This window comes from Staurois parvus, unplaced genomic scaffold (assembly GCF_062004578.1).
Source record: "Staurois parvus isolate SC_StPar_1 unplaced genomic scaffold, SC_StPar_1.0 ptg000030l, whole genome shotgun sequence".
NCBI classification, from domain to species: domain Eukaryota; kingdom Metazoa; phylum Chordata; class Amphibia; order Anura; family Ranidae; genus Staurois; species Staurois parvus.
In genome coordinates this window covers 2,770,934-2,786,923 of record NW_028317826.1, presented here as the reverse complement: position 1 = coordinate 2,786,923, position 15,990 = coordinate 2,770,934, and the positions used below count along the sequence as shown (strand labels likewise).

The 15,990-nt window shown below is 40.3% G+C and overlaps 1 protein-coding gene across 1 annotated transcript in view; it reads right to left on the bottom strand.

The window, feature by feature from the left end:
• SLC30A8 (solute carrier family 30 member 8) overlaps window positions 1-15,724 on the bottom strand; it is a 54,255-nt gene extending 38,531 nt beyond the window's left edge. Inside the window, exon 1 of the mRNA XM_089659076.1 lies at window positions 15,469-15,724. Coding sequence (XP_089515202.1) covers window positions 15,469-15,539 — 71 coding nt within the window. The 5' untranslated portion in view covers window positions 15,540-15,724. The remainder of the gene's footprint in view (window positions 1-15,468) is intronic.
• Window positions 15,725-15,990: the final 266 nt, after the last annotated feature.

The following is a 15,990-nucleotide window of genomic DNA, read 5'->3' as shown; positions in this document are numbered from 1 at the left end:
TCCTGATTATATCAACTTTATCTTTTATTAATAACGAGCATCCACCCAAATGTATAAGAATTATTATCATTCTAAGACCAAATATCCCAATAATACGAAATGCAGAAGGTGGATTAGACACATTCCATGTCCAAAGTCATTAAACCCATAGAATATTTGATGTCTAATTAAATCTGGATTGTGTGCTGTGCAATAATGCGAGGGGTCTTCAAAAAGTTTATGCACTTTTTTTAACTGTATTTTTTAAGAATTTCAAAAGCAGCATGACAACTCATACTAAACTGCAAGGTCAGCCGGCTTGCCAGACAGACTAGTCACATGACACTCTCAGACATGATCAATTACTATTTTTCCCACCCTCACTGTTTCCAACAAAAATATGAAAGTGTGGAATTGTTTTGAAGAAACCTTGTAAATTGGTTATCAGACTCTCGGTTTTGATGAAATCAGAGGCATCAGACCGCTAGAGTGCAGGTGAGGGAACTTTTAGCAGCGCAGAGGAGAATATGGAAGCTGAGAATTGGGTAAGGAAAATTTATTTGCCTGGTCCTCTAGACATAAACCAGCAGTTACCCTTGCCGTAGCCCCACTGAAAAGGAAAACTTTTACTTTTCCCAGAGTTAAGCTTTAATTTAAAATTAGAATATGCTGATTCAGTTTTTAGAATTAAAGTGTAGGTAAAGGCAAACTTTCTTTTTAGCTTTTGATAGAGTGGAGTGGAATTAGAACCTCTATCAGGTTTTTTATTGCTGTTGGTGCTCCCCGTTAAGGAGGTTCAACCTCTCTATTTGTCTGGTTTACCATTTTCTTTGAAAGTGAAACTTTCAAAGAAAACAGTAATTGAGAGGAAATCTTCCATTGGGCAACACAAATATTCTGCCCCCCCCCCAGAGAGCGAGAGAGTTCACTGAGTGTGTGTATGTATATAAGTGTTTTTTTTTCTTCTCTCTCTCTCTCTCCAGGAGGAGGTGAGCTGTGTTGTGTTCTCTGGGCTCTCCCTCCTGTAGTCCATGCAGCACATAAGACAGGATCATTGATAGATCGTATGGGACTGCACACATAATATGATTACCACCCCTTACCTCCTCCAAGGGCTGCTCATCTCCGGGCAGCAGGAAATGTGGGTACGGGGTGGTAATCATAGTGTGTGTGTGTGTGTGTGTGTGTGTGTGTAGTCCCTACGATCTATCAGTGATCTTGTCTCATGTGCTGCATGGACGACAGGAGGGAGAGTCAAGAGAACACAACACAGCTCACCTCATCTGGGCTCTTTCCTCTCCACAACTTCTCCTCTGTACACAGGCACTCCCTGTGTATCTCTCCCCCACCACACCGATCCCCCTGCTGTCTGGGCCACCTACAGAAGAACCGGTGGTATCCCTCCGATGGCGGCCCTGCATGGTTCAGAGGGGCCGCTCACCAGGAACCTTCTTCCAGAGGGACGGTGCTCCCCCTCTGAAAATTACCACCCTAGACAATACACCACTGCTGGGGGGCCCAAGTGATTCCCTTAATTTGCAAGAATTTCCTATCACCTCTTGGTTTAGCTATGGCACAGGAAATGAAGGGCAATCTTCCAGATGGAATACAGATGGCAAAAAAATATTCACATGGGTTATAATCCTTCTTTACTCTATCCAAACTGAAAACAAAAAAATTGCATTTAGTTACACTTTAAAGAGACCCCTAAAGCACATGATGTAACTACAGGTGCTGCTTACAGGCTGTATGTCAGTATATATATATAAATAAAGAACCAGCGCCACGGAAATGATATAAAACAGTAAGCTGCAAAACCTAGCCTATAAATTTATAGAATATACAAAACGTCAAAAAAATAGGTTGCGCTTAAATACATACAAAAGTGTAACAAGAAAATAAATAACAAAACAATAAGAAACAATATTTTAAATCAAAATAAAATCCAGCAAAAACGAAAAAGTCCAAAAGTTCAAATAATCAATAATGTCCAAAATAATTCATCACCAAGTAAATCCACCACCAAAAATGGTTAAATAGAACTCACCAGAGTAATATGCTGATTGTTGAAAAATCAGCATATAGTACTTGTTATTCTGGGAGAAATGAATAATATGGTGACAACAACACTGAAGAAATGAGGGATGAACTCCAACAGATGATGTGCTGCAAAGTTGAAAATCCACTCCAAAGGTGATTTAGTATCCAAACTGAGAGATGATCAGACCGTCACTCAAAAGAAAAAAGCGAACAATCATGGTGCAGTATGTTTTAAAAAGCATCAAACTTTAATGAAGAAATGCACTTACAAGCAGGGTGTCCAGACTGACACCAGTATAGACAGCATCTGTAATGAATACAGGCGACTCAGACCCAGCCAAACATGCACATGCTACGTGCAGACAAACCAGAAGTATTCTGAACCTCACATCCAAAGGCACCGCCCTAAGCGTTTCGTCATCGACGTCCTCACGGACAATCAGCATATTACTCTGATGAGTTCTATTTAACCATTTTTGGTGGTGGATTTACTTGGTGATGAATTATTTTGGACATTGATTATTTGAACTTTTGGACTTTTTCGTTTTTGCTGGATTGTATTTTGATTTAAAATATTGTTTCTTATTGTTTTGTTATTTATTTTCTTGTTACACATTTGTATGTATTTAAGCGCAACCTATTTTTTTTAAGTTTTGTATGTCAGTATAAACAAGGTACACAAAGAGCAAGCCTCAAACATGCTGAAGATAGAGAGCACACTGCAGACATCTGATGTACAGTTGAAGTCTATAAACCAAAACTGTGTGTCCAATTTATGAGCAATATGGAAGAAAAATAACTTTTCTGATTTAGAAAAATTGTTCTGAAGAATACAGACATCAGTTTAGCAATGCAAATATATAGGTTCTAGTTTACTACAATGTAAAAGGGGGATGAAGTTATTGCTCCTCCCTGCCACCCTTACTTCTACAGAAATTACCCCCCACACACACATACTAAGGGGTTGATTTACTAAAACCAGAGAGTGCAAAATCTGGTTCAGCTGTGTATGGTAGCCAATGAATTCCTAACTTCAGCTGGTTTAATTAAGCTTTCACAAAACAAAACCTGGAAGCTGATTGGTGCCTATGCAGAACTATACCAGATTTTGCACTCTGCAGTTTTAGTAAATCAGCCCGTCACATCTGTCTCCCACAAGCCCTCCTAACTACTCCACAATAGTAAAATAAAAAAAAATTACAGAAATATGCTAAATGTCAGGTATGATTATCTAAAAGGTGACGTCCAGGTTTGATAGCTTGGCTTCACATAGGTGTCTTCTAATTGTAACAGTACTCACAGGTAACTTTAGACCTTCTTTGATCTTCCTGGAGCTGATTGTTGAGTCCTTGCCATTTTGGCTATTCTTCTATCCATTCGAATGGTAGTTTTTCGCTTTCTTCCACGTCTTTCAGGTTTTGCTTGCCATTTTAAAGCATTTGCGATCCTTTTAGCTGAGCAGCCTATCATTTCCTGCACTTCTTTATATGTTTTCCCCTCTCCAATCAACTTTTTAATCAATGTACGCTGTTCTTCTGAACAATGTCTGGAACGGCCCATTTTCCTCAGAATTTCAGAGAGAAATGCACTGTAACCAGCATGTACAACATTTGCTGCCTTCCTTCCTTAAATAAGGGCAATAATTGCCACCTGTTTTTCAAAGAATGAATGACCTCACTAATAGAACTCCACACTGCTATTATTTTGAACATGCCCCTTTCAATTAGTGATTCAATTACACAGAATCAGCAGCATGCATGTCATGACTGTTGGGTCTGTTGGATTTCTATTACTCTACTACCCCTGCTAGTAAATTATTTGCCATGTAGAAATATCATTTCTACCAAAAACAGTGATTGATCAGGTTAGTGATGTCTGACTGCTATTATTTTGAACACAACTATATGTGGCTATTGGATACAGGAAGCACTTTATCAACCCATGCTTGCTCTCCTCCTGAGGCCGCTGCCACATTTTTCTCTCCATGAACCAAGGCTAGGTCCTTAGGTACTCAATATGTGGGGAACCGGTAGCTAGTGAAGGGGTCAAGCATAACCACTACCAGAGTATCCATCACCCTGCCCATGTCACCTGTTTCCTGGCTGGTTGGTTGCTTCAGGATGTGATATCAGTATGATAGTCACTAGCAATGCTAACATAGCCTCCTTAGGACAGCCTCTCTGCTCATTAGACCTTTGTACTGTATCTTCTCTAACCTCTCCAGTCCCCTTGAATTAGCCCTGTTCTTTTGATATGCCATGCATGCACCCCTTTGGAAACTTCAGACCAGGCAATTTAGATGAACAATAAATATCTTCTTTTACTGAAGTAGTCAAATTAGTCATTTGAGCAGTACTTGATAACATCTTCAAAACATCCCTGAGAGATTTCTCTAAATACGCCCGTTGTAGTGCACCATGTGATAGTTATATCTGAGTTAGGTGGTAAAGTCCATAAAGAGTCCTTTGCAAGGCAAGAATCCATTATTGGCAGTAAATCCACACGAGGTAGCAATAATCCATAAAAAGGGTCAAGCAACTGGTAGCCATAAGTCTATAGAACCCATGCCCAAAGAGGGTCTTTCCTCTGGCCCCCCTACAGAGCACTAATGAGCCCCTATTTATATGGTATGACCTGTACGAGGCTGTAATCTTCCTGAAAAAAAGCAAGAAAATCTGACCAGCAGTGTTAACCCTTCCTTCTCAGGACCCATCAACTCATAGGTTAACTAAGGACACAGTGTAATAAACTGTATTTGTGTGTAAAAGCCATCTGCTACAATGTAAGTTGAAATAACCAAACTCAAAGCAAATAACATAACAGAAGAAAAACCTTTACCATACAGAACATTTTGGCCCTCAGAGATGGAAAAGGTTTGTCGCACATGCCATGCAATGGCAGATTCAGGTGAGTTTTAAAAAAATTGGTGAATGGGTGGGAGGGCAGAGAGTGGGAAGCAAGGAAATGTTTTTTTAATTTTTTGGTCAGTGACAGGCTTTAAGTGAAACTAGGCATAATTTAATAACATACGTAAAGTAAACTGAACCCACTTTAACTTCAACCAATCATGCGTATTGAAATTTGAAGAAAAAGGCTTCTTTCTCACATGAATGGATACTTTAATTGAGCAGTTTCACTTCACACATAAATAAATCATGCCTGTATACTAGTTAAAGCTGAACTCCAGGCAGCTATAAAACACATATATGAATGCATCTCTGTAATCATTAATATGTTCTAAAGTTTATTTTGAAGTAGCATCAAACCTTCAGTGCAAACTGAGGTTTATTAAGGTTTTGCCTGTCTTGGTAACTAACCGTGGCAACAAATACCTTTCCCTTCATTTTACCAAAGAAAAAAAAACCTTACATTTGCATTTTGAAAGAAACTCCAGGCTATATTATCGCTGTGCTGGATATTGTCAACCAGTGCTTAGGGCAAAGATGTGAAAATGTACCTCCCCCTCCTTCCCCTGGGGAGTGGAGAAGGGGATGGTGCCAATAGTGGTGAGCACGAAAATGTTTTGTTATGTTTGTAGCATGCAGTGAAATAGAACTAGTGGAAAGTTAAAAACAGGTGCGCAAATATGTGTCTAAGGAAAAAATGTCCATGGGTTGGTGGTTTCTCTGAAATGAAAAAAATGCCCCTGCGTTGGTGGTGTCATTCTAAGAAACACAACTATAAAGTTCCTCCATCACCTCCAGTACAGAGCTCTGCCCTCAACTCCAACCCTCACTTCCTCACGACAAAGCTCATTCTCTATCAGTGACGTACCCGGCAGAATTGGCATTTGGGGACTGTAATTGTTTCCCTCCCCACCCCCAAAGATAAAAAATGGTAGGAAGAAATATAGCGGAGTGCACCATGTACCACACCAAATTGTGGGTGTGCTCAAATTGTGGGAATGGTCAAATTGTGGGTGCAGTCAAATCCTGGGTGTATCTGGGCTGTGCACCCGCTCAGTGGCATTGAGAGCAGCAGCTGTGTCTGTGTAACTACTGCATCCTAATTGACTTTAATGGGACTGCCCACACGGGGATGCACAGAACTCCAGTGTAATCCCCATGTAGGTAAACACAGCCATTCCATGAGGCACAGATGCATATGACCCAGCTGAACAAGTCCTAATTGTAATTTGGGTCAGATAGCAAGAAAGAGGAGATGTCAGGCATTTTATATATCTTTCACACAACCTGTCTCTCGGCTCCTGTTTGGCATTAGATGTTGTGAACTCACCGACACCAGGCTCACCCTCCAGGGCCCAGGCAGGCTCTCCCTCAGTCCAAGATTTAGGTCCAGACTCTTTCTCCATGAATTCAGCAGGGCCTCCAGGCACCTCCTCTTCCATTTTAGGGCCTTTCAGCACTCCCTCTCCTAGTCCAGGACCTCCAGACACTCCCTCACCTAGTCTGGGGCCTCCTTGCACCCTCTCTCCTAGTCTGGGGCCATAGATCAAACACCCCTTTTCCTAGTGTGGGGCCTCCAGGCACCTCCCCTCCTGCTCTGAGGCCTTCAAAAACCCCCTCTCTTGGCAAAAAAGGGCCCTGCAGGCACCACCTTTACTAGCCTGGGGCCTCCAAATTTTCCTACTGCAGGGTCTCCAAACCCCCATCCTTTAGTACAGGCCACGCAACTGGCCATGCAAGGCAATGGAGCCACTCTACTAGGCAGGTTACTTTGTAGCTAATTATGCTACAAACAGATGCTGAACACAAAAAGGGTACTGGAAATAAACACCAACATAAAGCATGCCACTAGATTTCATTTTTTGCATGTTAACAGGAAGAAAAGGCAAAGTGAAACAGAGATAAGCTTGTGGCTGTGCTGCTTTTCCTTTCAATGTCCACTCACAGGCTGGGGGCAGATCCAAGACAACCTGGGCTCAGAGGAAATGGGTTGAATGATGTTGGCCAGAGCAGACAAATAGTACTGCAGAGGAAATTCTATATTGAAGCTGAATTTTGCAGGAAAAGCCAGATTTGTTACTTGGTGTTCGGCTTTAGAGCTGAACTCCAGACCAGCAGATAAAAACACAGTTGAAATGTATATAAGGGTGCTGATTTACTACCTGAGACAACACAGCCAACTGAGTGACCTCACTTCTTCCTACTGCAGTTAAGTAATGTTACTGCTAGGCCCTTAAAACCTAGCCTTTGACAGTAAAGGAGCAGCAGCAGTAGACTGATAAGGTCCTCACTCTCTCTTCTCCTTCTGTCAACGTGTTCTATGTCAACCCATGTCAACTGCATCACACCAGATTAGCTCATAGCCCTTCTCTCTCATTCAGCTATGAAAGGGATTGCAAGTGGTTGATACCATGTCGAAATATGGGGTGCGTACCTTAGTTGCATATAAAATACATTTTAAAATTAAAATGCTGAAACAAAGGTGATACAACTTCAACAGTTCATTTAATAGGGTAATTTAACCCATTAATCTACTATATATAGAATAATATATTGGTGCCAATTGGATTCCTAAGAGATGTACAAGATTAAAAGTGATTGTGAAATGCCAGAAAGCTAAAACGTATTAAAAGAATAGAACAGTCACTGGAATTGCTCCAGTAGACTCCAGTAGTTCTGTGTGAAGGCTTTTTATCTACTTTATTGAGCCTGCCTTTCCTGCTTTATTATTTTTCTTCTTTTGAATAAACAAGAAAAACAAAGTCCAATTTCTCCAAAAGATATCATACTGTCCTCCCAGGCATATGAGCTAATATCCACACAGCAAGAGCCCACATGTCTGCAGACCTCTACTACATTGATACAGTACCAGCTTCTATGACTTTCAGCACTACAGTGCTGAAAACGTGTATCCTTCAAAAAAAATTGTCCTCCACTCAAACCCACAAGCAAGGCCCAGCACATGGCTCATGTGTGTGTTAAATAGCTGGCAGAGGTAAGGAGACAGCAGGAATTAAAGAAAAAACTGGAGCATAGGAATCCACCACAGTCTCATACATCAGCACTATAAAGTAATTGGATGTTTCAATTAAGCAGATGACTTGTGCCTATCCTTGCTGGGTGTCTCTGTGGTTTAGACCACCAACAGGCTTTTTTACTGTATGCTGACTCCTCTTTTCAATGGTCTACTACTGCTACCTTCGTTCTGAATTGGTAGTCAGCATCCTGTTGCATTGCAGCCTTACCACACAGCAGGGATGGGTGAACCACAAAAATTTATTTACTTTACAAATATTTTGTCAGGAAAAGAAGCTACTATATATTTTTTTAATTTGTTTTAGCCATTTGACCTAAAATCTATTTCTTATCTGAGGGAAATCAGCCTGCTCTGAGCAGAGTGCAGGATGGTTTTGTACTGAAGCAAAAGGTGGAGCAACTTTTTAAAAAATTATTATTATACATGTATTTATACATTCACCGGCCACTTTATTAGGTAGACCTGTTCAATTGCTTGGTAACACAAATTTGTAATCGGCCAATCACATGGCAGCAACTTAATGCATTTTGGCATCTAGACGTGGTGAAGACAACTTGCTGAAGTTCAATCCGAGCATCAGAATGGGACAGAAAGTGGACTTAAGTGACTTTGAACGCGGCATGGTTGTTGGTGCCAGACAGGCCGATCAGAGTATTTAAAAAAACTGCTGATCTACTGGGATTTTCACACGCAGGCATCTCTAAGGTTTACGGAGAATGGTCCAAAAAAGTGAAAGTATCCAGTGAGCTGCAGTTGTGTGGATGAAAATGCCTTGTTGATGTCAGATGTCAGAGGAGAATGGGCAGACTGGTTGCTGTGACATTCAGATGGTAGGGTCAGAATTTAGCATAAACAGCATGAAAGCATGGATCCATCCTGCCTTGTATCTCTGGTTCAGGCTGCTGGTGGTGGTGTAATGGTGTGGGGGATATTTTCTTGGTACTAGCAAGGTGTAGCTAATAAAGTGGCCATTGAATGTATAGCGCCAATAGTGTGTGCAGTGCTTTACAAAATAAAAGGAGACAGTACAGTTACAATACAATAAAAAATAAGAGGATTGAGAGGACACTGCTCATAAGAGCTTACGATCGAATAGGGTATTCAGAAAGTCATACAATTGTACCTTCTTACCATACAAGAGAAGAATGTGCCACAATATACCATTAATAAAGAGCATTATTTAGGGAACTCATAAAAAACTCTCTTTGTTATCCTAGCTGAGGGCCCACAGAAATGCATACACTAAGAGCATGTAGTTTGGATTTATGCTTTGCTGAATAACGTTTGCAGGAAACACTCGTATGTCACAATTCAAAGATTTTTTTTTAAACAGTCTATTTCAAATCTTGAAAGGTGCACTTAAGGGGTGAATGTAGTAATAAAATTAGTAAATTCACTTTTAGCATACAGTTATAGGATTCTTATATGAAAATACCCATTACATGATGTATGCAGTGAGTACAGCAACAGACAGTGACTAAGGTTGCGCAAGCTGTTGCAAGATGGAACAAGTAATAGGATGGGCAGCTGCTGTATATTATTTACAAGTATTGGTTTATAACCTGTGTTGATCCTAAATCCCAAATACCTATGCATTTTTGTAACATGCATAATACTGCAATGCACTATACACATCAGTGTGTTGCAGTGCAGGTGTTTGTCTAGGTCAGTGGTTCTCAACCTGGGGGTCGAACGACCCTTTCACAGGGGTCCCCTAAGACCATCAGAAAACACATATTTCCGATGTGTAAAGAGCAGCTACTCTGTAGAAAGCAGCTGCTGTGTTGAAAGCAGCTACTCTGTTAAAAGCAGCAGTATTGGAGGTAAAACGACACTCATGAATTATAATTACTGGGTAAATAATTTTATGGTTGGGGGTCACCACAACATGAGGAAATGTATTAAAGGGTCACGGCATTAGGAAGGTTGAGAACCACTGGTCTAGGTAATATATCTGCATTGCAGCATACACCAAAGTGTGGTTATGAAATGGCGCATATATGGTGTACTGTTTTAAAAAAAACATGTAACATCAATACATGTCCAATTTTCTGTCCATAGTGGTGCATTGGCAGTCCATTCAAATGAATGGGATGCCTTAACGCAATAAAGGTTAACATGCAACTTAATGCACTTTAACAAACCACAACAAATTGGAAAGGTGTGAATGAGCACTCATGGAATAAACAAAAAAGGGTCTCAAAAATGAAGCTCCACCTCTTTTGGAGACAACCCTGTAACCACGTGGAATATGAATGAGTCAAAAAACCTTTTAAATTGATACCTAAGAGTCTAAATGTGGATTTTACAAGATTACTAAATTTAAATAGTGCCTGGTGTCCAGGGCACATACCCATCATCTCCTGCTGGTGCCAAGGCTGCTGTCCCCCATTTTTCCACCCCCAGCTGCCCGATTACTTGTGGGTAACGTTCAGTTGGTCTCAATGGTATGCATTTACCTGGCCAGTGACCTGCAAAGGAGGACTCACCATTCAACCATAAGTTCTTGTGAGTGGAGTCACAGGAAACATGTTGGTGTCTCCATGTCAGTTGCTTCTGCCCCCAGCACTGCCCCCAGTCATTGGTACCTCATCAGCAGGTGAAGAATTCCTGCCCTTAAGTGACTTACACTACTATCCTTCTGAAAAAGTGTTTGCTTTGATATGACACTGGTATTGTGCTGAAGGGGTACAGTCTACAAACATGCCAATCCTGGCCACAAACCGTGGGTATGGTGATGTTATTCACATGGTTAGAATGTCCTGATTTGGCCAAAGGTGGGCAGCCTACGACTGTATGATTCTTCACTTTATTGTTTCTGCTGCTTGCCATTTCCCCTGGTCATAGGCTTTCCCTACTCCATTTCCTGCTGTCTACCCTTTCCCCTGCATTTTGGAAGAATGGGCAGCCTAAAGGCCATAGGTTTTCCTCTTACATATATGCGTCCAGTGCCCTGACTATAATGAAGGAAATAAAATAAATAAATAATCTGGCTGCTATAAATCTCCCACTTAGGGATCACCCAGACCAGGAACTGTTCACTAGATTATACGTAAGGAGTTGCAGCACAAAGAGATTGGCCAAATAATAAGAAAAAAATACATTAAAATATAAATAAATATGAAAATAAAAGAAAAACTAACAAGCAGTAAATAAGGGAAAAAAATGGCTGTTGGGAATCTCCCACACTTGGGCCACCCAGGCCAGGAACTTTCTGCTAGGTTATATGTGAAGGTTAGTTATAGTGTGGCTGTTTTCTGCAGCTCCAGATGGGCCCTCTCAGACAACTCAGTGCCTACAGGGCAGGCCAGAATCTTCAGCACATACTATGCAAGCTCCAGCTAGTTGTCCAGCCTGGATGTCTGGATAGTCCATGGAGTCCTCACTTCTAAAAATGTCCTCATCAGCCCTGGATCCAATGTGATCAGCAATAATTTGGTTCAGGAGCTGCATGTACGTGTTGCCTGTAGCTCTGTGGTTTAAAAAAACCCTTTCAGGGATCAGAGGATTGCAGGCATGTTGCTCATCGGAGGAAATCCTACTGTCAGGAAATATGTCAAAGAGGTTCTTACACAGCATCAACTCAAACTGATACATTTTTGGGCTTATTGGCAGTGGATTAGCCATTTTACCATTGTCATTATCACAAATCTAATAGGGTAACCACACAATAGTGATCTTTGATAACCCGAATCTGGAAACCCTTGTGCAACCTTCAGAAGTGGACCATGAGTCCATGCCAACCTTTACCCCATCCACATACAACTCCCGCCATTTGTGATGGGTAAATATCCCCCTGGAAGCCTGCCCTATTTATTCCTCCTCCTCACAGCTAGCACAATAACCTTCCTCCTCATATTCCTCCTCTACCTCATGCTGCCTCACTGAATTCTACATGCTGGTAGAGGATAAGGATGGCCTTCTTGGCAAAATAGTGGCAATAGGGTACCTGCAGCACAGGACATGAACTCATGTGAAGGGGTGATCCCATGAGCTAGAAAAGGAGCAGTTACAAATGCAGTCGTTTACTAAACTGGCATGAAGACACTGGGCATGGGGATGATTTGGGACCATTTTTGCTGCTGTTCCAGCAGCTGCAGAAGAGACACTTGCCTTGGGGAGGATGCCTTTGGAGATATTGGTTAGTTAAAAATTCTGCAGAGGTTTAAGCCTTCACTCGACACTTTTAAGTGTGACCTATGAGCATATTCCCAGTTTGACACATCCTAACCCTCTGATACCCATTGAGAGACTTCTGCCCGTCACATGAGACCACAGCTGTTGTGGCAGATGCAGCAAGAGAATGTTGTGGAGGGAGAAGATACAAAAAGTGAAACAGGAGGAGAAGTGCCAACCATTTGCAGCTCATTTTTCTCTTTTAGGTGTTACTCCCATCCAGCTTTGGGAGCAAACAGCACAGGCATTTCTACTTCAAGACTAAACCCTCTTATATTGCAGTCTAACCAGAGGTGCACCTAGCATATCTGGCAGCCTCAGCCAATCACTTTTTAGTACTCTCATCCACAAAAAATTACTATAAGGAAACACCTATATGTACATATCTCCCCCTCCTTCCCTCAATAGATGCAGTGGTTGTTCGGAATGCGGGAAGTCCTCCCTCTGGCTATGTCATGTGACAGGAGCCAAAAATGAGTCTTTTTCTTCTCTGAACTGCCACTGTCAGACGGCCAGAATCAGTACTGCAGTGCAAATACAATAGACACTGCAGCGTCATGCAATACACACAAAAAAATGATGGGTAGTCATCTGATATCAGCAGCAGCCATCTGACATTTTTCTACTGGCGGCCCCACAGCACCCTTTAGCGTCAGTACACAAGGTACACTATTTTGAATAACCAAGAAGCTTACATAGTGTCTAGCCACTGAACAATATTTGTGGCTTTTGTCTGTCAAGTAATACACTCTAATATTTATTTCAACTTTTAACATGCCTCATCTCTCCCATTTAAGCTATTCACTAACTGTCTAACCACTGAAAAATGGTTGTGGCTATTGGCTCTCAGATATTACACTTTTATTTTTATGTCCAGATATATCCTGCCTTATCTCTTTCTTCAAGGAATTTGTCATTTCTGGTTTCAGTTTGATGTAAACAAGCCATTACCGGTTTGTGAAAGCCTCTGATGAAACCAATCTCAGTTTGATCAGATGCTTTGGAGGTCAGAGGAGAGATTTAGGGTCTAATAGACCCCAGATCTCTCCATATAGAGGATCTGTCATGGCCCATGACGTCACAAGGGATGTTGTTCATCCATTGAAATAGCAATAAAGTTGATAAAAAAATAGTTAAAGGTACTGTGTTAAAAAAAATTTTAATTCAAATATACAATTAAAAAAATATATCATTTGTGTTTGAAATACCTCTGAACAAATACTGTGTGACATAAAAAATTGCAACGCTCACCATTTTATTCTCTAGAGCCTCTGCTTAAAAAAAAACATATATAATGTTTGAAAGCTCTAAGTAATTAAAAAAAAATATATATGATTTTTACATGTATGAGACAAATGTCAGAATTGGCCCAGGATTAAGGATTGGTGTTTTTCCATGTTGACCTTAAAGTAACATTAAAAATGTAGCTTAAAAAGGACACTGTCCCTACATATTTGCCCCCATAGACTTCAATGGAGTTCACAGCTAAGTTGGGGTTTTGTGGATTTCAGTGAAGCCCCGTTAATCAAATCCAAGCAGATTCATTCATCCTAGTGCACACATATTTAAAAGATCTAACCCTGTTCACAATGAGAAAGGGAAAGCCCTGCTCATCCCATACAGATTGGGAGATTTCTGCATATGACTGGTGTACACAGATTTGCAAACGTGTCTCACCTGTGTTCTAAAAATGGTGCAGCATGTTTCAAATTCAAAAACCTGTCTAAAACTTGGACTCGAATTTGGCATATGCTGCGCCACTTTTAGAACGCACGGGAGGCACCTTAGCAAAATTTGTTTCTGTATGCCAAAAGAAAGCAAATCTTAACTAGCGCCACTTTCATAAGGTTCGAACTGTCAGTAATTTATTTTGAATTTGCCGTAGGTGTTCTGACACAATGTAAAAGTGGAGTGAATTAGAACTATCTGAATTTGGTGGAGAAGTCACTGTTAAAACAAAACTAGCGCAGATGTTTTTTTAATTTGGCGTAACACACTAACATGAGCAAATAGTGCCAGAAAATAACATATCTGCTTTATTGAATTCCCCCCCCAATATATCTTCCAGCCCCCACACATAATATTGGTGCTCATTCAAGACATGTAAATATCAAGCCACTCTTACTTTTAAACCAAACACTATGAAAATGTATATACTTGAACATTTTAAAAAATGCTTTTTGTTCACTTTGCATGCTACATGTTCTCTTTTTTCAGTTCTTATATTTTGTACTATTTATGTTCTTTTCTACCTTAGTTTTCCACAGATTAGCTATGAATGTTGTAGCTAACATTTAAAAGGACATAATAGTTCACTTATTTTGGCTGCACTATAGTATATAAACTAAAAAACAAGCTTCCTGGCTCAAAAATTCTATGTACTTTCTGAACCCAAAGAGAGGTTAATATCTTACTTTTTTGGTAGCAAGCCTTGCTATGAATGTATTGAAAATAAACCAACAATGCATAACATCCAACAGAACTTAACATCAATCAAAAGATAGCAAAAAAGGATTTGCAAAACCCAGAATACAATTTCTCTTGTTCTCTCTCTCTCTCACTCTTTCTTTTCTAGCGAAAAAAGGATTTGTAAAACCCAGAATAAAATCTCTCTCTCTCTCTCTCTCTTTTCTAGCGAAAAAAGGATTTGTAAAACCCAGATTAAAATGTATCTTGTTCTCCCTCTCTCTCTCTCTTTCTTTTCTAGCGAAAAAAGGATTTGTAAAACCCAGAATAAAATGTATCTTGTTCTTTATCTTTCTCTCTCTCCTTCTCTCTCTCCTTCATTATCTCTCTCTCTCTCACACATTCTTTCTCTTTTACCCCCCCCCCCCTCTCTCTCTCATTATCTCTCTCATTCTTTCTCTTTTACCCCCTCTCTCTCTCTCATTCTCTCTCTCTCTCTCTCATTCTCTCTCTCTCTCATTCTCTCTCTCATTCTCTCTCTCTCTCTCTCTCCCTCTCACTCTCTCTCTCTCTCTTTCTAAACTGCTTAATTTTAGATAGATAGATAGATAGATAGATAGATAGATAGATAGATAGATAGACTGGCTACAAACTAGCAGTTATGGCTATAGCCACATGTAGCATAACAACAAAATATAAAAAATATATACAATAGAGAGAGGGAAAGACAAAAAGATAGTGTCAGAAAAAGGGAGAATGTGATAGACTATTTAACAAATAACTGAAAACTATCAACTATAGCCACAGCTAAAAAATATTAGTCTTTAGAACTTTTTGGATTCCATAAATACAAAATAAAAATACAAACAATTAATGAAAAAAAAATAGTAAAAGATAGAGAAACAGCAAGTAAAGTTTTGTTACCTGTTGCCAGTCAGCGAGTACATTTTTGTGGCTTTGTCGCTCACCAGGCAGGCTTTCTCCAAACCTTTCATCTTTATTGCGAAATCGGTGCAGTGAACCTTGGAACAGGTATTCTTTAGGATAAAATTGCCAAATTGATGAAATGCACCATGTTTAGTAAATGTGCTCCTAGCTCTTACCCACTTCTCAAACCATACAGAGGAGTGTAAGGAAGATTGCTCTCTCAGACCTGCCTACTACATGCATTCTTCTTATACACAAGGAGTAGGTGTTTCTAGATTTCGTTCAGAACAGGAATGCTAGGATGTGAGGATCAGGCTCTGAGCCCAGGAAGGGAGCACAATTAGAGCAGGCTTTGTTTGACCAGTGCAGTAGATTATTAGATGTTCTTCTGCCTCATCACACAAAAAAAACCTTAGATATGGAAAAATTAGCTTTATCTCAGGGAAAATTTGTTAGCTAATGTGTAACATGACTTAGAAAAACAGTCATTATTGAGATGTGACAAACTCAGGTTAAAGG